Genomic DNA, 23,702 nt, shown 5'->3' with positions numbered 1-23,702 from the left:
TTTGTGTGCTTCCTTAGAACCCCGTCAGTGCTTCCTGGGCCGGCAGCGGGGCTAAGGACGACAGAGGAATATGCCACAGCTGCCCGTAAGAAGCGCCCGTACCCAAGACTGAACAACAGGGCTCCACTCTGGGACGTGGCTAGGGGAGCTGGGGGCCCAAGCTCCGCGCCGAGCACGGGGCTGCACCCTCGCCCTGGCTGCCCGTGGACTAAGTTCCAAGCCCAAGTTCTCCCGCTCTCCTCACTCGCTCGGAAGGAAAGGACACGTCCCTCCAAGTCAAAATTATGACAGATACTTGTTGGGAGTGGTGGCAGCAACAGAGCCGTGGCCACCCCAACTTTTCTGTACACGAGAGTCCAGTAGGGAGCTTCTCAAGAACTCCAACCACGCTGTACCCCACGCCAGCTGAATCAGATGTCTGAAGACAGAAGCCACGCTTCGGCATTTCCGAAAGGTCGGCAGTGAGTGAGTCCGTGGCACGGCGAAGCTAGGCAGCCACACGCAGAACCCAGACGGCCGTTCCTGCCGCAGACTGGGGAGGAGCCCCCAGCACCACCCTCCTCCTCTGGCTCCTCCCAGAGGCCCACCGCCCCCTCCACCCTAGAGTGAGCAGCTCCCCATTTCAGGCAGTTCGGTACCACCGGCAGCGGGCGGCTTTCCCAGACTCCCCGACAAGCCTGGTAAGCCTGCAGTCGCCTGGAAAAATAGTCACCCACGTCTCCTTACGCCCAGAGGAAGTAACCTCACTGCAGGGATCGAGGGGCTTCGGGCCCTCCGTGCTTGAGCACAGCAGGCCCGTGAAAACCCCTGACCAATTAATCAGGGACACCCTCCCCCTGCCAAGTCCCTCAGGTAGTTCTTATCTGTACAACCTGATCGAAACACTGCAGTTCTCTAAGCCACCGGACAGAAACTAAAAGACAGCCTCACCTGTGGCATTATTTCTGTGGCCCTTGTATCTCTTCACATACTGGGCCCCGTCGCTGTGAGAGGAGTTGAAGAGGTAAATGTCTTCGTCGTTGTAACTGGCCAGGAGCTCTGCCAAGAACAAGCAGACAGTAGTGAAGGCAAAGGCTGAAAAACAGCCGGGACCAGGAGTCGGGGGCTGGGGTGCAGCTTCTGGCCGGTAGTGCCCCCTCCTAATACCCGGGGATGGCACCCATCTCACTCGGTTGGAACGGCAGGCAGGTCAGGTGTCCAGGGTAGACTGAGAACACGCTGCCAACCCAGGGGTAGCAGGGTGCTCAGGAAGGTCACACCCACTGACTCGAGGAGGAGCCGAAGGCGTGAGCACCTGCTCAGGCAAGGAGCCTGGGCTTCGGGACGGGCGCTGCGAAATCTGATCTGCGGGTGGCGCCCGGCGCCTCCGGGGGTCGTCTGCTGTGTCCTCCCGCTCGTGTGCTCACCAGCAGCGACTACTCCCCAGCTGCTCCGCTCGGAGCCAGGGCACGGCGGTGAGCGCCGGAGGGCACGCGCCTCACTGGCCCGGCAGCTCCCTGGACAGAGGGGGCGCGCCAGCCTCAGAGCCGGGCCCTGCGCACGTACCTGTGCCGTCGTGGCTGAACACAAGACAGGTGATGTTTGCTTTGGACTCACTGTTCACCTGCAATAAGGAGCAGATACTGACTGATGCCCCACCCCCCCACTTGTCACACCACCTTCAGGAAACAGGTTTTCCTTCAAACTCCCCTACATCTTCTCCCAGAGAGTGAGAGAGCGGAAGAGAGAGACGGACAGGAGTACAGCCAGTGACACGTGGCCGCCTCGGGGGAGAGGGCTTTCGGCTGGCCGTCTTCTGTAGGATGCCAGCCATCCTACATCCGCCCTATCTCACTCAGCCCCACCGTCACGGGGCAAGGCAGTTATCTTTACCTCCGCACTTTGTCGCTAAGAAAACCTAGCTAACGGAGGTGAAGCGACTGCCGGAGACCGCAAAGCCAGTAAGTGGTGGAGCCAGGATTCAAATCCAGGGGTCTGACTCCAAAGTCCAAGCTCCACCCGCCAGGCCGACAAGTTTGGGGACAGCCTTGGGGTTGAGTCGGGGAAGCCTGGAACCACCGGCCCCTCGTGAACCTTACCAGGTGGTGAGGACAGAATTTCTTGAGCACTCCGTTGTTCTCATTCTCATCAATTTTCCTCTGGTCGTAAATCCTGCCATGGGCAGAAACGACGGAGATGTTACAACTTAACAAACCGGTCCCTTGAAGAGCTGCAATGCGAAGTGGCAGGAACCACGGCCAGTGGGAGGTCAGGACAGATAAAGGACAGTCCCCAACCAAGCTTCTGGCTCCCGCTCTTCCCTGAAGGCCCGCCCCTCCTACCCCCTTCCAAACCCTAGCTCTTCTCCAGGTGGTAATCCTAAACCACATCAGCCTGAAGCGGCTTCTCTCCTCTCCCAGCTTGTAATCGCTTACTGTTGATTTCCACTGAAAGCTCCCCAACAGGGTCCGCTGCTACCAGGCCGGGCTCGTGCAAGTCCTCGGGTCTTCGGTCCCGTCTTGGTCCCTTACTTGGCTGGTTCTCCCTCTCGTTCCCCACGGTGGCAATTACGAACACCCACCACACCAGGATCTCCTCCAGACGTCCTCTCTCCTGCCTTCATTCCCATCCAACCACGGTCCCCTTCCCTCATCTCTGCAACCCAACCTCTGACCATCCATTCCAACATCTGGGGCAGATGTCGTGTGCGAGCGTCCCGCCAGGCGCTGGACATCAGGGAGAAACCACACACGGCGGCGTGTTTCCTCCAGTCTCCACGCCTCCTCTCCGCAGCTGCTCTTAACTTCATCCCTGCAGGACCTGATTCCGTCCGTCTACTCTTCAACCTCCTCCTCGTGCCTGTCTGCCCACTTCCCAAAAACCCTCCCTCCACTGACCGGCCCCACCGCTGCCTTTTCTGCCCTTCCCTGTTGTAGTCAAATTACTAAGCAGAGCAACCTGCATCAACGTTTTCACCTCCTCCCTATTCACTTCTCAATCCACTGCAGTCCAGCCTCGGCCCTCAGCCCACTACTGAGACTTGTCTGGCTCAAGTCACCAGGACCTGACGGCCTCCACCCACAGCAGGATCTCGGGGCGTCTCTCTCGCATCCCGACAGCGTTCACCACTCCTGCCCTCAAACGGTGTCTTTCCTTGATGGCCAACGGCCCCTTACTGGTGTTCATGAGCTCGTCTGTCTGTCTCTCTAAAATGCCCATGTTCCCCAGAGGCCGGGTCTTCAGCTCTCCAGCCTCTGTATAGGGAAACCGCAACCTAGAGAGAGGTTTCACTGAGATTATTTGTATCCTTCTGACCTCCTTGCTCATGTCGTCACCAGAATCATTCCAAAACGCAGTATTTTGTGTAGATTCCCGGCTTAAAATCTACTCAGTGACTCTGTATTTTCTACTAAATAAAGTCCAAACTCCTTAGTACATACAACTCTCCATCTCTTCTCAAAAGATCCTACACGTTACACAAAAACAAAACAAAAAAGCGATGCTTCCCTGAAGACACCGTGTCGCAACCTTACTCTCTCACCTCCACACACACTGCTCCCTCTACCTGATACGCTAATTTTGTCTTTAATATTTCCTCTGTGAGAAAGAACAGCATGGTGAAAGGGTTTCTACCATATCTGAGGCGTACGATCTGAGTTCAAATACTAACTCTGCTACTTAGTAGATGAGTAATCCTGGGTAGTTACTTAATATTTTTAATCCTTACATACCTGTTTCTCCAGAATGCTCCCTGTATGTCTAGTCAAGTGTGTGTCTAGCACATAGCAGGTGCTTAGTAAACACTGGATGAAGAAATGAATGAATCAATACATACTTCTATTCTCCACAATTTCTTGCTTAATATCCTCCTGCGTCGAGAATTACCCAGAAATCTTTGCTAAATGAACACCGAATAAAGAAAAGACAAATAGGACAGGTGCCTGGGTGACTCAGTTGGTTAAGCGTCTGGTTCTTGGTTTCGGCTCAGGTCACCATCTCACATTTCGTGGGTTTGAGCCCCATGTACAGCTCTGTGCTGACATCGCGGAGCCTGCTTAGTTGCGTCTCCCTCCCTCTCTGCCCCTCCCCTAGCTATCAAAAAAAAAAAAAAAAAAAAAACCCACAAATAGGAGACTGCTATATTGCTAATTAGTACTCTTCAACAAACAGAGCATCTGATAATCAGTTTTTTCCCTCTAAACTAAACCAACAATCCTTAAATGTCACTAAGCAATCGTAAACTTTGTAAGTCTGCAAATTAGTAAAACATATTTACTTATTTTTTAATGTTTATTTATTTTTGAGAGAGAGAGAGACAGAGACAGAGCATGAGCAGGGGAGGGGCAGAGAAAGAGGGAGACACAGAATCCGAAGCAGGCTCCAGGCTCAGAGCTGTCAGCACAGAGCCTGATGCAGGGCTCAAACCCACGACCTGTGATTATGACCTGAGCCAAAGTCGGACACTTAACCGACTAAGCCACCCAGGTGCCCTGTAAAACACATTTAAATATGCAATATTTTGGTATACGGACCATTCAGTATTCCTCAGTATCTAATGCGCTCTGCCCCTCCTCTTTATGAGGAAATCTTTACATTCCTTCCCCTTTCTTCGGTATTTATCAAGAACCTACTATATTCTACGGGGCGCCTGGGGGCACTCAGCCGGTTAAGCATTGGACTCTTTATTTTTGGCTCAGGTCAGATCTCCCAGTTCATGGGATCAAGCCCATGTCAGGCTCTGTGCTGACAGCATGGAGTCTGCTTGGGATTCTCTCTCTCTCTGCCCCCCCCCCCCACCCCACCATCCCACCCCCGTGCATGTGCTCCCGCTCTCAAAATAAATAAACTTAAAAAAAAAAAAAAAACTACTATATTCTAGCTGTGAAGCTAGACTAGGGGTTGGTAAACTTTTTCTTAAATGGCAAGATAGTGAATATTTTAAGCTGACAAGCCACCTGGTCCTTGATACAACTACTGAACTCTGCCGTGGTAGCATAAAAGCAGCCTTGGATAACACGTAGATGAACAGCCAGGGCTGTGCTCCAATAAAACTTTACTTAGGAAAAAAAACAGGCAGTGTAGCTTGTCAATTACTGAGCCAGACAGCGCCGATACAAAGATGAATACGAATTTTTCCCTTATTTTCTGAGCATAGGACAGGAAGAAATTTCAAATGGCAGAGACTTTATTTTTTAGAGCAGTCCCAGGCTTACAGTCAAGTTGAGAGAGCTGACAGAGATTTCTCATACACTCTCTGTCCACACGTGAGCGTGATCCCCACCATTATCAACAACACCCACCAGAGTGGTTTGTGTTTGCTCTTACCAAGGATGAAGCTACACCCACACGTCACGATCGCCCAAAGTCCACAGTTTACCCGAGGGCTCGCTCTTGACGTGGTCCTTTCTACAGGTTTGGACAGATGGATGATGACACCTACCCATGATTATGGTACCATACAGAGCGCTGTCACTGTCCCCAAAATCCTCTGTGCTCTGCCTGTTCTTCTCGCCTCTCCCGTAACAACCACTAGTATTTTTACTGTCCTCATAGTTTACTGCCTTTTCCTGAATATCATGTTGCTGGGATCGCATAGTATGTAGCCTTTTCAGATTGGTTTGTTTTTTTTACTTAGTAATATGCATTTCACGTCCCTCCATGTCTTTCTGTGCCTCGTTAGCTCATTTCGTTTTTAGCACTGAATCCCATCCCATTATCTGGATGTCCCAGTTTATGCATTCAGCCACTGAGGGACACCTTGGTTGTTCCCAAGTTTTGGTAACGACGAACAGAGCTGCGACGCACGTCGTGTACAGGTTTCGTTGTGGACAGAAGTGTTCGGCTCCTCTGGATAAATACCAAGAAGCGTGGCTGCTGCATCAAACGGAACAGCACGTTGAGATCTATGAGAAACGATCACACTGTCTTCCAACGTGGCTGTACCGTTTTGCATTCCCAGCAATTGTTAGAGTTCCCGTGGCTCCACATACCTGCCAGCAGCTGCTGTGGTCCGTGTTCTGTAGCAGTCTCTCGTTGCTTAATATGTATTTTCCCGACGACACAGAGGTGGAACACCTTTTTATGTATTTACTTGCCACCTATATACCTTCTTCAGTGAGGCGTCTGTTAAGGTCTCTGACCCATTTTTTTTTTTGAGCTGTTTTCTTATCGTTGAGTTTTAAAAGTTCTTTATGTATTTTAAACAACCGTCTTTTCTCAGATAGGTCTTTTGCAAATACTTAATTCCAATCTGTGGCTTGTTTTCTAATTCTCTTCGACAGTGTCTTTTACAGAGCAGAAGTTTTTCATTTTAATAAAGTCCATCTTATCAACTGTTTCTTTCACAAACTGTGTCTCTGGTGTCGTATCTGAAAAGGCGTCACCACTTTTGGTCCAACATCTCAGCAAGGCCCGCGGGGGTGCCCGCTGCTCTCTGAGCTTTGCAATGCCACCCAAGGACGACGAGAAGAAGAAAGATGCCAAAAAGTTGGCCAAAAAAGACAAAGACCCAGTGAACAAATCTGGGGGCCAGGCCAAAAAGAAGTGTCCAAAGGCAAAGTTTGGGACAAGCTCCATAACCTGGTCTTGTTTGACAAAGCAACTCATGACAAACTCCAGAAGGCCGTTCCTAACCATAAGCTCAGACTCTAGCTGTTGTCCATCCTGAGACACCGGGGATTTGAGGTTTTCTGGCCGAGGCAGCCCCTCAGGAGCTCCTTAGCGAAGGATTTATCAAACTGGTTTCAAAGTACAGAGCTCAAGCTATTTACACCAGGAACACCAAGGACGGAGATGCCCCAGCCGCTGGTGAAGACGCATGAATAGATCCCACCAATTGTACGTTTTAGACAATAAAAACTTATTAAATCAAAATTGAAGTAAAAAGGCATCACCATACCCCAGCAAGGTCATCTGGGTTTTGTCCTACATGATCACCTAAGAGTTTTATAGTTTGGGGTTTTACTGGTAGGTCTATGATCCACCCGAGTCAGTTTTTGTGAAGGGTGTAAAGCGTGTGCCTAGATTCCCTTTTTTTCCACACGTGGATGCCCAGCTGTCTCAGTACCATCTGTGGAAGAGGTTACTTCTGCTCCACTGGACTGCCTACACTCCTTTGTCAGAGGTAAGGGGACTACACTCACACAGGTCTACTTTTGGGCTCTCTGGTCTAGCCCACTGATCTGTCTGTCTGTTGTTTTGCCAGAACTACACCATCTTCGTTACTGTAAGTCTTGAAATCGGGTAGCGTCAGTCCTCCAGCTTTGTTCTTGCCCTTCGACACCGTGTTGACTGTTATGGGTCTCCTGCCTCTCTGTATAAACTTTAGAAAGGGTTTGTCACTATCCATAGAATAACTTGCTGGGATGTTGATTAGAACTGCACCAAATCAGCAGATCCAATTGGGAAGAAGTGACATCTCCGCGGCAGTGAGTCTTTCTATGCCCTTCACATTTTAAATCAGATAAAGAGTGGCTTCGGCATGACCTCAGCACCCAGCACCCTTATGTTACCTCCCTCCACGCTCCTCCAGGTACCCACCAACTTGTCACGTTATAGTCTCTCTCTTCCCGCCTCACCTCCTCTTCCCCGCCACCTGCCGGTAATCTAATGTTCTCTGTTTTGTGAAGATCAGCCCAAGGACAGGGAAGCAAAGGGACCATCTACCCACTCCAAGTCCTTTACCAATATATTTACCTGTCCACCAACCACCACAGGATTCATTCATCTGATACATTCTCCTCTTCTTCACGCCTTTCGATTCGTTAACCAACCCAAACAAGATTTAGTAGGAGGCACTCACACCTCCACCATCTCCATTTGCCTACTTTTTCCCTTCTTTCCCCTCCTTCCCCCACCTTTTTGGGCTCACAGACCAAAAAGCATGCCTCTCTAGGCTTCCTTTCAACGCTCCCTCACAACACTAAAACAAAATTTTGTATTCATGATGCAAAGGCCTTGAGGATGAGTAAGCTATTTCTCCGTGTTCCCTTGAAGGAATTCCTTTAGGCTAGGAATGAAAGCTACTGGCGTATGATGTAAACTATCCAGTAACGATACTTTCAAATTTGTACCGAAAAGGTGAGCTCTGATGGGGAAATCCCAAAACATTCACCTGGCTGAACCGAAGAGGTGCCAGACAAACTGGGGATGACCCTAACGTCAGAGAAGAGCTGGGATGCTCCGAGGGCCATCTGCTGGCACAGGGTCAGGGGGCCTCAAGACCCACACAGGCTTCTGCCAAGTAAACAGCCTGTATCTCCTCAGAATCTGGGGTGTACAAAGGGACAGGGGATACTGAAGCTGGTAAGAAACAGAAAATCAAAGTATTTCCCCTTGTGCTGAAATGCTAAAACTAATTTCCAGCTTTACTCTAACCATGGCCAAGTATTAGCTTTGGATTAAGGCATTATCGACTGCAGTTCTCAATAAAGCCAACTGCTTCAGTCTCCTCCAAACATCAAGGACCAGTGGATGAATTATCTACAGACACGGACTTTTCAAGCAATCCAGGACTCTAGGCAGGAAATCCAAATCAGGAATTTCAGTAAATGCCCTATTTGCAGGAGGTACCACCTGGTCGTTCTGACAACTCCAACCCCTGTTGATCAACTGCTTCTTATTTCAAAAACAAAACAAAACAAAAACTACCACTATGTATCTGTTATTGGTGAATAAAGGACAGGAATTTGAAAAGCAAGGGAAACAGGAAGTAGAGAGTAACAAAGTTGCCCAATTCTCCTGTGGCAGGATTCTTGAACAAGGGAAGGTCATCTCTCATGCATTTCTAAAAACTGAATCTATCCCCAAGACACTTATCAATGAAATTAATTTCAGAATACAGTTATAAAAATGAGTTTTCGTTGAAAAAGGAAGATAATGCTTTCCACCCACCACCAGGAAAGCAAAAAGTCATTTATTTTCCTAGTGATCCTCTGTCTCCTCCCTTTTAAACTGATGATCACTCAGCAAAGGGGGATGGTATAGCCACAGAAATATAGTTCACGCAGGCCAACTGGGTAGGGGTTTTGTGACGTGACTAAGTTTGTGACGAAGGGCTAGAAGGAAGCTAAGTGGTGCACATGAGCACTGAATCTCTGAAGTCTGGTTTTCCTTAGGATGGGCCTCAACAGCAAGTGTTATAGCAAATGTTCACAGTGACGAAGGTATCACTATGAAAAAAGAAAACTGGTTCATGACGGTGGGAGTCAAAAACCCTGAGTTCACAGTGAGAACTCCCACTCAGATCTGTATGTGAAACCATTCAAAATTTTTAGCACATGTTAACTTATACATGAAAAATGGTGGAAAATATTTACCAATAGAGGATTTGCTAGTAAACCTGGGTTTATGTCTCAGCTGCTCTGTAGGGACCTTGGCCAATTTATCAAACTTCTTTAAAACTTGATCATCTCTATAATATGGTAAGCTACCCCCCACCCCCCACATCAGGACTGTTACATTAGGGAAAAGAATGCCTCAGAAGGAGCTTAAACTCTTTGGAAGACGATAAAAAACTCAAGATGGCGGGCAATGGATTCCTAGGCCATTCCCACATTCCCACAAGAGACACCTGGCGGCAGCCAATGCGTCAAGTCTCAAACTCCTCAGAGACACAAAGGAGCCAGACTCACCTTACAAACTGATCTCGTCCACCCACTGCAAACTGGTGGGTATTGGCAGGATTCACATAGATCGTATAGAGCCCCACTTTCTTCTCCTTCTCTTTTGTCACCACCAGTTTCCTTTAAGAGTAGAAAAGTAGAAAAGTTATATTCTCGAAAATACCCAGATGGTCATGGCAAGAGAGAGCAGAGAGTAATGCAGACAAAGCTACGAAGAAACCAGATTCTGATTGAGAAAGAAAGAAAAAAGTGGTCTTGGGGCACCAGGAGGCTCAGTCGGTTAAGCATTTGACTCTTGATTTCTGCTCAGGTTATAATCTCACGATTCATGAGTTCAAGTCCGGTGATAGGCGCTGAGCTGACAGCGACGAGCCTGCTTGGGATTCTTTCTTTCTCTCTCTTTCTCTCTCTCTCTCTCTCCCCCTCCCCCGCCCCCACTCACATGTTTGTGCATGTTCTCTCTAAATAAATAAATAAATAAATAAATAAATAAAAACTTAGAAACGGAAAAAGTGGTTTTGTTAGTTTTGAACACTGGAACAAGAACAAGACAAAATCACTTCCACGTATATTTAATAAATGCTACTTTGAGGAATGGAAAAACAAATGTGTAGTGAAGTCATTTTCCGGTGTTCCCCAAGACATGTAAGGTACACGTACGCAAAAGTACTGCTCCCCAGGTGGTGTCAGTTTAGCTGGAGCCCAACATGACGACCCTGCCCATACCTTCCCGTCCTAGATAAAAACACCCTCCCAATCATCTGGGAGCAGTCAGCAAGAGGACCAATCATGAAAACAGTGGCCAGAAGGGACCTTAGGGTTAAATCTGTCTCCCGGATTCCACAGAAGTGTCACAACCCAGCTCTAAACATGCACACTGAAGACTGACAAGCCACAGTTTCCTGGCACAGGGACAGCCCGGAGGAAACCAGCATTCTTCCTTTACCCGAAGCGAGCTAGGAGAGGAGATTCCTAAGAAGACAGCTGTCTACAAGGCTGGCTAATCCTCTCTAAATTACTCCTCTGATTGTACCACAAAAGGCAGTCCTTAGGAGGGTACTGGGGTCCTGAGGAAACTCTCTAAAATTCTGAAGCTGTAGCCAGAAGACTCGGACTAAATAATTCTATTCGGTCCCAGCTTGAAGGTGGCACTACGGCTTCCCAGGTCTAAGCGTCCAGCCAGTCAAATGTGACATCACAGAGGTTAGTAAATTTACAGGAAATGAAAGACTGGGAAGGAAAGGGCTGGGTTCTAGCTTTCGTTTTTAATTCTAGACTTTTGCTCATCTTGTTGCTATGGAAACTGAAAGAAATATAACCATGACAACGAGCTTCTTGGTAAAGAAATGATTTTAGCATCCTCTCTGCCTGGTCAAAGTCACTCCAGCCTAGAAATGCGCTAAGCAAAGTGGAGAGATTTTACTTGATTTTAAAATCTCTGTAACCTTTCATTAAAACAGTAGATGGAAATCATGAAAAATGAATGTCATTAGGAAATACACACACATACACAACCCTCAAAAACACAAGGTAGAAAACACTCCAAAAAGAGTTTAAGGAATAAAACCAGCAGTGGAGAAGAGACAGCTCTAATCATTTGTTTTTGTTTTTTTGAAAGAGAGCACGCAAGTGGACGGGGGCGGGGAGGAGAAGGAATCCCAAGCAGGCTATGCACTGTCAGCTCAGAGCCCATCACAGGGTTCAAACTCATGAAGCAAGAGATCATGACCTGAGCCAAGATCAAGAGCTGGACGCTTAACCGACCGAGCCACCCGGGTGCCCCGTCTAATCGGGCTGTAGACAGGGAGAACGAGCAGATGCTGCTTTTCACAGGACCATTCCATTTTCTCAGCAGTTTGGACCTTCAGAAGGAGAGGGTCAGACAAATATAAAGGTGACCACGTGGAAGCAAAAGGAAGAAACCTGGGGACACGTGGGTGGCTCAGTTGGTTAAGCTTTCGACTTTTGACTTCAATTCATGTCCTGATCTCACAGTTTGGGAGTTTGAACCCCACATGGGGCTCTCTGGGTGCGAGCTGGAGTCTCTCTCTGCCTCTCTCTCTGTCTCTCCCCACCTCAAAATAAATAAACTTAAAAAAAAAAAAAAGGGACAGATTATGAAATAGGGCTTCACTGTCCTGTAATCCTGACAGAACTCAATCTTTCTAATGCTTCACTTTATTCACCTGAAACAAAGAATTCTCTCTCCCGGTGGATAAATGCAGAGTACCTTGGGCCCTCTGGGGAACTGGCAGATGTGCTATAAAAATGATTAATCTTGTACCCGGCTGGCTCAGTCGAAAGAGCATGCAACTCTTGATTTTGGGGTCGTGAGTTCAAGTCTCATGTTGGGTGTAGAGATTACTTAAATAAAAACTTAAAAAAAAAATTGTTTCAATGATTAATCGCGATGGCAGCAGGGGGAAAAATGTTTTTCACATTAGGAGGAGGCAGCACACAAAAACACAGCAAACAAATTTACTAAGTTTCGCTATAAAATTTGCAGTTTTTTAGTAAGCAGGTATGTTCCAGCAAAAAAATAAAAAAAAAAAGGAAAATAATTACAAGTCAGGCCAAAGAATTCCTTTGAAGAAGATCTCAAACTGGCTGCCACTGGCTAAACGAATATCCCATCCACAGCTCCAAAGCCAACTCTTTTCCTAAGAGGTTGGCCAATACCACCAGCTTCCAGAGACGCAGCTATCATAAATACGTAAAAGTTCCCCTTACGCCAGCTTCACACAAAAACGTCTCTGATGTAAGTGGATGTTCACGTACCAGCTTAAACTTAAGAATAGCTTGGATTTTCCAGCCATTCAGCTCCCCACCTCAGTCAAGCTTTCCGCTACTATTTCAATCCTTAAAGCAAAAACTTTTTGAAAACTCACAGTCCCTGATTCCCCAAATCCGGAATCTGGGCCTGCTCCTACGTGAAGTTTCTCCTACATTCCCCATCTATCACTGCTCACACTAGAGCCACCGTGTACATCATTTCATTCCAAATCCAGTAAGCTAACACACTCATCTGTTCTGCCCAGTACTGGGCTCCCAACTCCTTGTGGCCTCACAGTGGTTTTCCTAGGACCTGACGCACAGGATAAGCTCTCTCCCACCTGCCTCACAGCTCTCTACCAGAGCAGACCGAACAAACTCAGCCCATTTGCTTCACCTCTGCGTTTCTCCCCCTGCCCCTACTCTGGAACTTTAAAATGAAAACCACAAACATGCAGATCAAGAAATTAATTTATTTCCTCACAACTAAACAACTGCAAGCTAGTCTAGAAGGTAGATCTGTTGTCACCCAGGCCTGTTCACCTTCCAGTAAAACCTATAATCTCCCAATCTTCATTCTCTTGAAGGTTTATAGAAGTACAGTACATCCTTTCTACAAGCCTAAAACATTTTTTAAATTCTTCCACTTTCTAGACAACATTTTCTATAGTGACCTTTCTAAAAATAAAAGTCTGGAGTGCCTGGCTGGCTCAGTCGGGAGAGCGTATGACTTGATCTTGGGGTCGGGAGTTCAAGCTCCATGGTGGGCATAGAGCTTACTTAAAAAGATAAATAAAAAGAAAGAAAAAATAAAATAAGTCTAATAATAATCAGCCTTAAGATTATATTCCCTAGGGGCGCCTGGGTGGTTTAGTCCGTTAGATGTCTGACTCTTAGTTTTGGCTCAGGTCATGATCTCACATTCGTGAATTCGGCTCATGTGCTGACAGAGTTGGGCTCTGTGCTGACAGCGTGGAGACTGCTTGGGATTCTCTCTCTCTCTCCCTCTCTGCCCCTCCCCAGCTCTTGTGTGTGTGTGTGTCTGTGTGTGTGTGTGTGTGTGTGTGTGTGCGCGCGCGTGCGCGTGCACACTCTCTCAAAATAAACATTAAAAAAAAAAAGTCCCATGTTCTACTGAGTGAGCCAGCCAAGCACCCCAAAATTTGTTACGATTTTTAAGACTAACAAGACAATAAAAAAATCTAGATAATCCATCAACAAGGTAGCAATTAAATAAACTGTATTACACCAATGCTGTAAAGTAGACCTTTATGGTCTGATGTAGAAAGAACTACAAAAACACATTATAACATGAAAAAAGCAAATTGCAGAGTCCTACGTGTATGTACGTATATATATACATGGGTGAAACATATATGTATATATTAAGATACATAAAAGTATAAAAAAGGATTGAAAAGGTATTCCAAAATTTTTAACAACGGTTACCAATAGCTAGAAAAGTGGGGGTGGGGGAGATGTGCATGAAGAATCATATACATTTTGCCCACATAGTTTATTATTTGAAATTTTTAAACAAGATGTACTTGTTTATTATAAGAACTAAAATTTTAACACAGTAAAATAATTAGTAGCCATAATATAATCAGTTCCAAACACAGTGCCAGACACTACGCTGGGGCTTCAAGCACCTTTATCAATAACCCTCAGAGACAAGAGAGTAAGATATACTGATTATGCCCAAAGTCAGACAGAAGAAACTGAGGTTCAGAAAAGTCAGATAGGTCGTAACTAGTAGTGCCTGAGTCGTAATCTGACCCAGGTCTGTCCAGATCCAAGCAAGATGCTATGTTCCTTCTATGAGATCACATAGCTGATAAGGGTTTAATCATTAACCACGAGTCTCAAATTCATGTATAAATGAGCTGTGATAAGACAGAACTCTATTACAGCTACCAATATTTTTGTTCAAGATTTATCATTTGTTTACATGTTTCTATAAATGACTGAAAACTACATAGGACCGTATCTCTCAGCTGCCCTGCAGGGTGATGTGCTTCCTGTGGGTGAGCTGAGTGGCACCCAAGTGAACGGAGAGGAGATCAACAAGTTATTCAAGCTCACACGTAAGATGACTGAATCTCGTTCTGGAAATAAAAGTACACATGAACAGTGCTACGCTGCTGAGAAACAGACAAACAACAACAAAGAAGTGAGGAATTGCCCTAAACCTCAATCTGCTTCTTAGCATAGGCACAGAGGGACTCTGGGGACTGACCGGAGAGGTGGGTATTACCTAGGACACGTAGGGTACTTTCAAGGCCAAGAGGTCCAGTGATGTAAAAATATCTACTGCTACACTTACGAAGCTGGCCGGTCTTGTCTGAGGTCAATGGTGAAAACAACGGCGTCTTCACCTGCAGACAGGAACGTACAGGGAGAGTCCGGTTCCAGGGCCAACTGAAGGAGAAAAAAAGAAAGGATGAGGTTTCTACAGATTAGAATCAGGGCCATCTAGTTTATTCCTTTATCTTTAAGAAGGACTGCATTTTATTTACTATTTACTTTTTAATATTTACTCTTAATAGAGACAGTGTGTGTGCGCGTGCACAAGTGGGGGGGGGCAGAGACAGAGAGAGGGAGACGGGGGATTGAAGTGGGCTCCATGCTGACAGCAGAGAGCCTGATGGGGGGCTCTAACTCATGAACTGTGAGATCATGACCCTTGAGCCGAAGTCGGATGCTTAACTGACTGAGCCACCCAGGCACCCCGGGAAGGACTGCATTTTAAATATCTCAAGAGGGCGCCTGGGTGGCTCAGTCGTTAAGCATCTGACTTGGGCTCAGGTCATGATCTCACAGTTCATGAGTTCTAGTTCCACATCTGGTGAGCTCAAGCCCTGCTTCGGGTGAGCATGAGCCCTGCTTTGGGTAAAACACAAGCCCCAGGTGAGCCCCAACTTCTCTCTTTCTCTTTCTCTGCCCCTCACTCATTTGTGCCCTCTGTCCCATAACTAACTAACTAACTAACTAAATACCTAAGCGAGAAACCTGCCTAGCTGTTTTGTTATAAAACCCCAGGAAAAGAACTAATAAACCCATTCTCTCTTGTTGTGTGTGAATTAGTTAGAGCTTGTTGATCCCATACAAGTCAAGAGGACAGGAGTTTTGCTTTTTCAACTAAGTCCTCAAGGGATCTGAGTAACAATACCAAAGAAAAACGTCAGCCATTAAGGTTCATTCTCAAAATCAATTCCACTCTCGGGGGGGGGGCAGAAAAATGGTGCCCAAGTGTCACTCTCTTACATCGTAGTTCTAAAAATTAGCTAACTAGCAGGTTTGGGGTAGGCTTAAGAATCAAAGAAATAGGTAATTTTCATATTTTCCGAGCCATTTGGGCTAGAAAAGGATACGCATTAGCTTAGGGTTTGTAAAAGCTGGCCACTCTCCTCCCACAGTATGACCACTCTGAGACTAGGCAGCTCGCAGCTCCTCACTGGCTGCCCCCATGACTGTCTGTCCTATATTCCCAGTTCTAAATAGGGCTTCCAGAAATAGTGCTGTCTGTGCCCTGAGACCTGGGCAAAAAGTTGGTGCTCTCACATGCCCAGAGCCGACCACTAGGGCTTTGGCGCCGTTGAGATGTTCTAGATACAATCGAAGTAGATTTAAGAAGTTTGGAAGCCGCAGGAGACCTCAAGGATTTCCAAAGCAACCGTGGGTCGGCTTCGGCTTCATCAACTGAATGCCACACGTGCAAAATCCAGAGAGCTCTCAAACACTTGCCTTCCAAGAAGTTTAGGGTGGCTGTGGCTGCTTTTTCTCCCTTTCCAGCTACAAATTTTAGGACGGAGAGAAGTGAGGCAGGTGTCCACAACAGAAGGGACACAATGGGCAGAGATCTACGAAGGCCTTGGCTGAGATCCGGGGCTGAGGAGCTGGACCACACAACCGTGGGGGCGAGAGCTTGCTTACCTTGTGGGACGCTCCCTTGTGCTGGGCCACACGCTTCGTGTTCTTGCAACACTGTGTGGCAGACAGCTCTGCTACCCGCACCTGCCCGTCACGGGCACACATGGCCAGGGTGGAGTCACCGCTGTTAGGAAGGAACTTGGCCTGGAACGTTAATGACAAAAAGGGATACACAAAAGAAATTGAGGAGGTGAATCTGAGAGGAAAACACGGGATAACGGCCCCACCCCATCCCTTCTGTTGGGCAACGGTTGGAAACTTGGCTCTCCTAGCCTTATACCCTTGGCTCAAATCCCGTTTCTTCCAAAGGTTAAAGAAGAGGGAGGAAAACCTTCTGATAGAAGACGGCATTGCAGGTGACTCTGGAAGGCTGAACTGGCACAGGATTAGTGCTCAGGTGAACTAGGGCTACGCCTACGAGGAGAGAACCGTAAGGAAAAGAGGAGGAAAGTCTATCTTGATTCAGGAAGCAAAGGGAAACTTGTTACAAAGGCAACCAGTGCCTTCTCTCCGCAGAAGAGCTCCCACCCAGGAATCAATGCTAGTTGCAGTATGATGGAGGGGCTGATGAGTAAACGAGAAGGACAATACTAACAGATATTCATCAAACGTTTATTAAGTACAAGACAGGATTCTAGACTGCTCAGCTTCCGTATTAATCCTCACGATCCTGTTACTAGCTCCACGTTACAGATACACAAACTGAAGCCGGAGATTACAGAATTTGCCCAAGATCACAAAGCTAGCGAGGGGGCAGGGCCAGGATGGGAACCCCGTCTGGCTCAAGAGCCTCTGCTCTTAGATGGATGCCTTCTATCAGGGTCCCCTGAGTACCTTCCTGATGACTTCCAAGCACCCGACCTATAACGAGGCTTCTGACCGCCACCAGGCTTGGGAAGAATGAAAGGCGGTCATGGCTCTTTCAGCGTATTTAACTCCTCTAAGTGATCAAGGGAGCCACGGCAGGACTGAGCCCTGAGGCCAGTCCAGACTCACTGTCTGCTCCCGCTCCAAGCACCTCAGGCTTGTCTAACTCCTGCCTGACTTTCCCAGTGGCCGTCCTGCTCCCTTGCCTCACCTGGAAGACATTGCTTTTGTGGCCGCTCTCAAAGTCCAGCACTGGCTGCCGCCGCACCCAGTCCCAAACCACCACTTTCAGGTCATCGCTGCCACTGGCCAGCCAGGTGCCGCGCTGGTTAAAGTGCAGGGTGTTGACACAACCAGTATGGCCCTCGAGCCCATGCTGCAGGCGGAAACGCTGCACAAAGACTCTTGCTCCGCAAGCCTCATAGACAAAGCGGGCGCTAGAACCCAGCTCCCGCTCCCGAAGGGCAGGAAGGGCTTGCCACCGAGGTCGAGGCAGGGCGGATGTCTCCGAAGACACCCAGTCCTCCAGGGCCCGCTCATCATCTGATGAGTCCTGGTCACGGTTGGCCCGCTTCCGCTGGACACGGCGCCGAGGGTGCGCTTCCTCCTCCTCCTCCTCTTCTTCCTCTTCTTCCTCTGAGCGGTCATGGACTTGGTTTTCGTCGTTGATGGAGTAATGGCCAGTGTCTTCCATGCTGTCAGAGTCCTTGTCTTCACCTGAGCTCTCCGTATCTGTACCCCGGCTTCCTGTGCTGGCACGGTTGGGGCCACCATCATCCCCAGTCAAGCTCAAGCTCAGGTCTGAGGCTTCCACTTCAATGCCTGAGGATGTCTCCCTCCCCTCCTCAGCGCCAGACATCTCCTCTGGACTGCTAGACAGGCTTCCTGCATGGTAGTGAGGAATGGGCGGGCGAGGGGGAAAACAAGGAAACGGGAGAGTGATCAGAAGGATGTTCCCTCCTCGGTCCAAGAAATCATCACGCCCAAAGATCCAGAAACCAACTCTGGTCGACGTGCTTTTGTTCAAGTGCTTAACATAAAGACTACCTTCTGAGGGGGGTGTCTCGTACAGGACAAGAAACTGGAAAGATTAAGATCAAAGCCACAGGCAAACAAAGGTGCTTCAACCCAAGTGAAGAACCACAGGGCAGCCCAAGAGTCTGATAACTCCCCCCGCCCCCACCGCCTCTCTCTAGCAAAGCACAGCCAGGTGGAGTCCAAGTACATCCGATACAACTACCTTAAGCTCTGTTCTGCTGGACACACGTCTATTAAGCACAGCAAACAATTAAGTCAAATAGGAAAAAAAAAAAAAAAAAAGAACAGCCATTCCCAGCAACAGCTGGCACCTCCATCTTCTTAGAGGAAGGCAGAAAATAACAGATTAAAATCATTCTGACAGTGGAGGTAGAGAAGAACGATTTCCTACTTCAAGGAAGTACCACCACCTCCCACCTCCTAAATCCCAGTTTCTTCCCTTGAGGTCTTAAAGTCCACTAAGAATCCAGAAGGAGGTAGAAGGGACATGCGGTAACTGTGGTCCTGGGTTCCTGGTTCGCTGTTTGCTAATAAATGTGTTCTAATAACTTCCATTAATTCAATAACATTAACACTACATCTAGTTATTGGAACTCTACCCTGAGGTAGAGTTTTACCAGGAAGCACACGCAAAACTGATGACAAGCAACGCTACCAGAGTGGCACCCGGGAAGGGAAGTTCACCACGTTTTTCAGTCTGCCATGCTGGTGGCCGTAAAAGAACTGGGCCACTTGGAGCAATCTAACCCCTGACAATGAGACACTGCATTCTCCCAACGACAGCCAGATCTTATTTCGGCGAGCACCCTGGCAATGCGCTAGAGCCAATACGGCCACAGCTTCCACACTGAAGCCGAGGTGTGAAGAAAGGAAGGAGGGAATGAGGATTTTGAACACTGTTCACGGCCTCCTTTCCTGATGATGCCAAATTTTACCTTACCAGAAGTGAAGGCTGTTAGGAGAAGCAGACCAGCGATGGGCGACTCTGGTATGAGCTATCCAACCCCACAATGACGTTTAAAGGGTTCAAAGCAGTGCCTGACCGCTTAGTCACCTGGAGCAGAGCGGCAATTTCTAAAAATCTTTGCGGCAACGGAACCCCTTCACAACGAACTCTGAGGCAAAACCCAACACAGAAAACAGATGAACAATACAAGCACTTTGGTTCAAGCAGTGACAGAAGGCTGGGAGACACATAAACAGCTCTTTTCAGAAAAGCACCCCAACTAAGATCCCAGCATGAAAACAAGTGGTGCAGGAACTGGAAGAAAAAGGGGAAAAGTGCAGCAATTTTCTCCTAGGAACTACATTTGCTGAGACTGCTGTGGATGCTGAGAAAGATTAGTAGTTGTGGTTTCTGACACACAATTGGCTTTGAAACTGGGAGTGGTGAGAAAGGACCAAATACCACACTTCCGCTTCTACGCAGAAGGAAAATGTAAACACCGAAAATCCTAGCATTTACTGTTAAAATTATGATTAACAAATCAAGATGACTTGGGGGCTCTACCAGATTAAGTTAAGGGCCAGAGCAAATCGCGAGCTCAGCAAGATGACCCTAACAGTCGATGACCAAGATCTAGCCCAGAGGCTGGCCAATTTTTTCTACAAAGGGCCCTGTCGCAAGTACGCGATGCCGCTGTTACGGCACAAAAGGACCCGTAAGCACCATGTGAATGAATGGGACGTGACCGTGTTCCAACACACTTTACAAAAACAGCGGCAGGCTGGATCTGGTCTGCTGGCCATAGCCCGCTAATCCCCGATCTGGCTAACAGCCAAATTCCAAACCACTCTAGAACCCTGAACTTTTCAATTAAGCCCAGCAAAAAATCTGAACCACTGTCTTTCACAGAAAGAAGATGAATGAACAGCAACGATAAGAAGGGAACAAAGGAGCAATACACAGCATTTTTTAAAAATCTCACTTTTCCTTACTCCGCTTCACTGTTCCACCAATCACATCAACTAGAATTTAGCCTGTAGTCCTGGCCCGCAAGGTGTTGAGGAACGCTAGACTCTTGTGCTGCCCAATTCTATGCATTTGAAGGACATTTCTCAGTTAAGAAGCTGGCTCAGGGTTCAAGCACTGATTGAATAACCCATGTCAAAATCCCGACATTCTACCTTCAAATCTGCCCTCGACCCAGTGATTTAACACTTGCCAAGACCCTACAAAGCAAGCAAGCAAGCCCTGACTCCAGTCGGTCCAGGCTGTAACCCCGTCTGTCGTCCACTAGCTCTATCGAACTATAAGCTACCGCAGAAAGAGACCTCTCATCACAAGTGGGGAAACGCACCTTCCCACAACTCCTTGTTTCCTACACACAAAACAGCGCAGGAAAGGTCCACTCTTAGGAAAGATGTCTTTCCCTCCACTGAACTCCAGGCCTCCACTTTCCCTGGGGGAGGAGGAGACCCTCAGGTGGCCCCTTACCGTTGGCTAAGTCTGTTTTGCCATCTGCACCGTTCCCTTTGCTGGACATCTTGAGTGATGTTTACCGTAGCCAGCCTGCATTTAGGAGAGGAAGAAAAGGAAACAATTAGGAAATAGTCTGGGAGAGAAGAGAAAAGGGACAGGAGATTTAACAACGCACAGCCTTTATCGTTTTCATAAAAATGACTTTTTGAGGGGTGCCTGGCTGGCTCAGTCCCTGGAGCATGTGACTCTCACTTGATATAGGGGTTAAGTTCAAACCCCATGTTGGGGGTTTAAAGTAGAGATTACTTTAAAAAAATATTTTGGGGGGCACCTGGGTGGCTCAGTCGGTTAAGCATCCGACTCTTTGATTTCAGCTCAGATCATGATCTCCTGTTTTGTGAGACTGAGTCCCGCACTGGGCTCTGTGCTGGCAGCACGGAGCCTGCTCGGGATTCTCTCTCTACTTCTCTCTCTCTGCCCCTCCCCCACTCCTGCTTTCTCTCTCAAAATAAGTGAACTTTTTTTTTAAAGCTTTAAAAAAAAAAACTTTTTGAGTCTGTGCTCAACAGGGCTTCTCAGCTGCTGAAAATCCTATCAGGCCCCCCTCCCCCATGTCTAAATTCCATAAAGAGACAGTATCTCTGGGAGGTCAACTGCTATCTCTTTACCTGAGTAACTGGCAATGATTTTTCAGATGGAAAGGAAGGAACTGAAATAAAACCTGAACCAGCAGGCATATATCCAGTGACAGGTACTACAAGCAGAGAGCCTGAACACAAAAAGCTAGCTTCAGCATTGCCCTCTAGGCAGGAATCTTCTGCTGTAAATTCAGTCAGGTGTGTCCATAAATTTTATGAAACACCGTCTTCATAACATGAAGCAGAGGGCCAGACTCTGAATATCATCTTACACACAAGTCAACAGAGACCGAAGAGACCAAGCTCTTGGGGTGAGAGCTTGGGCTTTGTTTGCTCAGATGCCTAGCTTCAAACTTACAGGCACAGACATTAACTAAGGACGACAAGAAGCAAAGCCGCATTAGAATTCAGGAGCAAGGAGCGCCTTGCCCCCAAGAAAGAACCTAAGGTTTCTTTCTTCCTCTTACAAGTAAGTCACCGAGTACAAAGCTGGGGAAGAAGAGGGTGACGTTTCCATCTCAGTCCGTTTCATAAAACAGCAAACATTATTGCACCTAACTCCACCAACTTTCACCAGATTTATCTTTTCGGCAAAGCTCTGTCTGGGAACCGGGGTACCTAGCTTTTTTTCCTCTTATGCCACTATAACACATTCATTATTTTTACAGAGCCTCACTCCCACCTCGAGCAAATTCCAAAGAGCGAAGAATAATATTATTCAGACTAGAATTTTGTGAAGCCCTTTCAGTGCCTGGACAAAAGGCACTGGTAAAAGACAAAGTATGATTATGACTCCGGTCCTCGTACCCAGGCACACTGGCTTCTAATCTTTCAACAGCCCTTTCATTCCCATAACAATTATCCCAGAAGCAGCCCCGCCCGCATCCTTACCCCCTACTCTCCTCTACAGAAATCCAAGTTGCTTCAGCAAGTGTCCCCTGCCAAGAGACAGCTGCCCAAGGCTCGCTCCGCAGCCCAGGGCGGGGGGTGGAAATAATGCACAGGCAGGACCAAGGCCGAGTCTGGGGAAGGACCTGGAAGGGTGCTGGGAGGCAATGCCAACAAAGCACAGATTTGTGAAGCCGCGCGGAAAACGACGGGCGAAGAGCGGTCCGCAGGGCCGGCTGGTTTCCTCCCGCTGCTGCTCGGAGGCGGCGTGTTGTGAGCGTTCTGCACACAGCACCGGCCTCTCCTGGCGGCAGTCCCTGTTTCTACTCTTTAGCATCTCGCAGCATCTTCTTCCCCACCCAGGGCTGAAATCCATTCTATTTAAACTGCAAAAGTCCCGCAGGGTAAGGAAAACAAGCTGTGCTACTTTAAGATTAAAAACCTCAGGTCATAAGCACACGGTGATGATGGTCAACTGAGGAGAGACCTGAGGTTTCTGACCTCCAGGAGAAACCTCTCAACCGGCCCCTACTTTCCACCTCACCATCATCCACCTCCAAAGAAGAAAGTGGCTCCGGAGACCCCTTCTCGAGCCCAAACTGCACCAACTCCTCCAGAGGCCCAGACGGCCTGAGCTGCAGACTCAGGTCGGTGCCTGAAAACACAGCCGCGCTCCCGGCCTCCGGGGCCAGGAGAAGCCAGAGCTCCTAGTTTGGCGAGGGGGAGAGAAGGGCCTCACGGTTCAACCCCAGGCTGCAGAGCTGGTCTTTCGGGGAAAATGGCTTACGGTTCTTGCAAAATGAGATCTTCTTCGTGAGGAAGAAAGCTGACGGAACGTATTGCTAAATTCAGAAACAGGGACAACCCCGTGAATGCTTATGCCAACTCTGTTTAATCACGGAGTTGGAAGGCAGATAGCTTCTGAAGGTCACATCTTAGGGGCCATGGAGTTTAGCTAAATTAGTTGTAGATTGAAAATTAGTCCAGGGTTGCAGCATGAGTAAGCCATTAGCATCCTCTCTGACTTTGGATGAGCTACTTAACCTTCCTGAGGCTTCATTTTTCTCTTTTTGTAAAACAGTAGTGGTTAATTCCAGAGACGGTCGAGATAAGCAGAATTCTACGTTAAACGTTCTGCAGAAGGACGCTCTGGAGCAGTGGTCTCAAAACGGATTATAAACCCCTATCGGTGAAAATTTTTACCATGAATCCCGAATATGTGTGCGTGCATGTACATACACGTTATCTAACCGATTCACATTAAATATTACATTTAATGTTTGTAGCGGAAAAAAAAATTCCAACATTCTTTCTCTATACACCACCGGACCACATTCCATACCCCTCTAAGGTGCACACCTTCCCCCTCAGGAGGACCACTTTTTTAAAAAGCCAAGAAATGATGACAATAAAATACAATCACTTTGCAAAGGAGTTGTTGTTCTTATCATATACATTTCTGTCAGAATGAAGAAGTTTAACGCCATCTCAACTCTGGGGCAGGAACTCAAGTGTCCAACTGAAAACAGGCTAAGATGCTAT

The 23,702-nt window shown here is 47.7% G+C and overlaps 1 protein-coding gene and 1 pseudogene across 3 annotated transcripts in view; one reads left to right on the top strand and one right to left on the bottom strand.

Moving 5' to 3' along the window:
- The window catches only part of DCAF8 (DDB1 and CUL4 associated factor 8), a 41,525-nt gene that overhangs the window by 7,330 nt on the left and 10,493 nt on the right, over positions 1–23,702 (bottom strand). For all 3 annotated transcript variants that reach the window (XM_047092643.1, XM_047092642.1, XM_047092641.1), the window contains exons 3-10: positions 20,650–20,724; positions 17,386–18,059; positions 16,311–16,451; positions 14,701–14,795; positions 9,612–9,722; positions 2,079–2,151; positions 1,546–1,603; positions 931–1,038 (exon numbers count right to left, since the gene is read on the bottom strand). In XM_047092643.1, coding sequence (XP_046948599.1) covers positions 931–1,038; positions 1,546–1,603; positions 2,079–2,151; positions 9,612–9,722; positions 14,701–14,795; positions 16,311–16,451; positions 17,386–18,059; positions 20,650–20,698 — 1,309 coding nt within the window. In that variant the 5' untranslated portion in view covers positions 20,699–20,724. The remainder of the gene's footprint in view (positions 1–930; positions 1,039–1,545; positions 1,604–2,078; positions 2,152–9,611; positions 9,723–14,700; positions 14,796–16,310; positions 16,452–17,385; positions 18,060–20,649; positions 20,725–23,702) is intronic.
- On the top strand, positions 6,425–6,800 carry LOC124521663 (40S ribosomal protein S25-like; annotated as a pseudogene).

Source organism: Lynx rufus, unplaced genomic scaffold, assembly GCF_022079265.1.
Source record: "Lynx rufus isolate CCGP_SWC_20201006 ecotype Redwood Valley unplaced genomic scaffold, mLynRuf1.p SCAF_31, whole genome shotgun sequence".
NCBI lineage: Eukaryota > Metazoa > Chordata > Mammalia > Carnivora > Felidae > Lynx > Lynx rufus.
The sequence above is the reverse complement of the archived record's forward strand: the minus strand, read 5'-3'. Positions and strand labels throughout refer to the sequence as shown.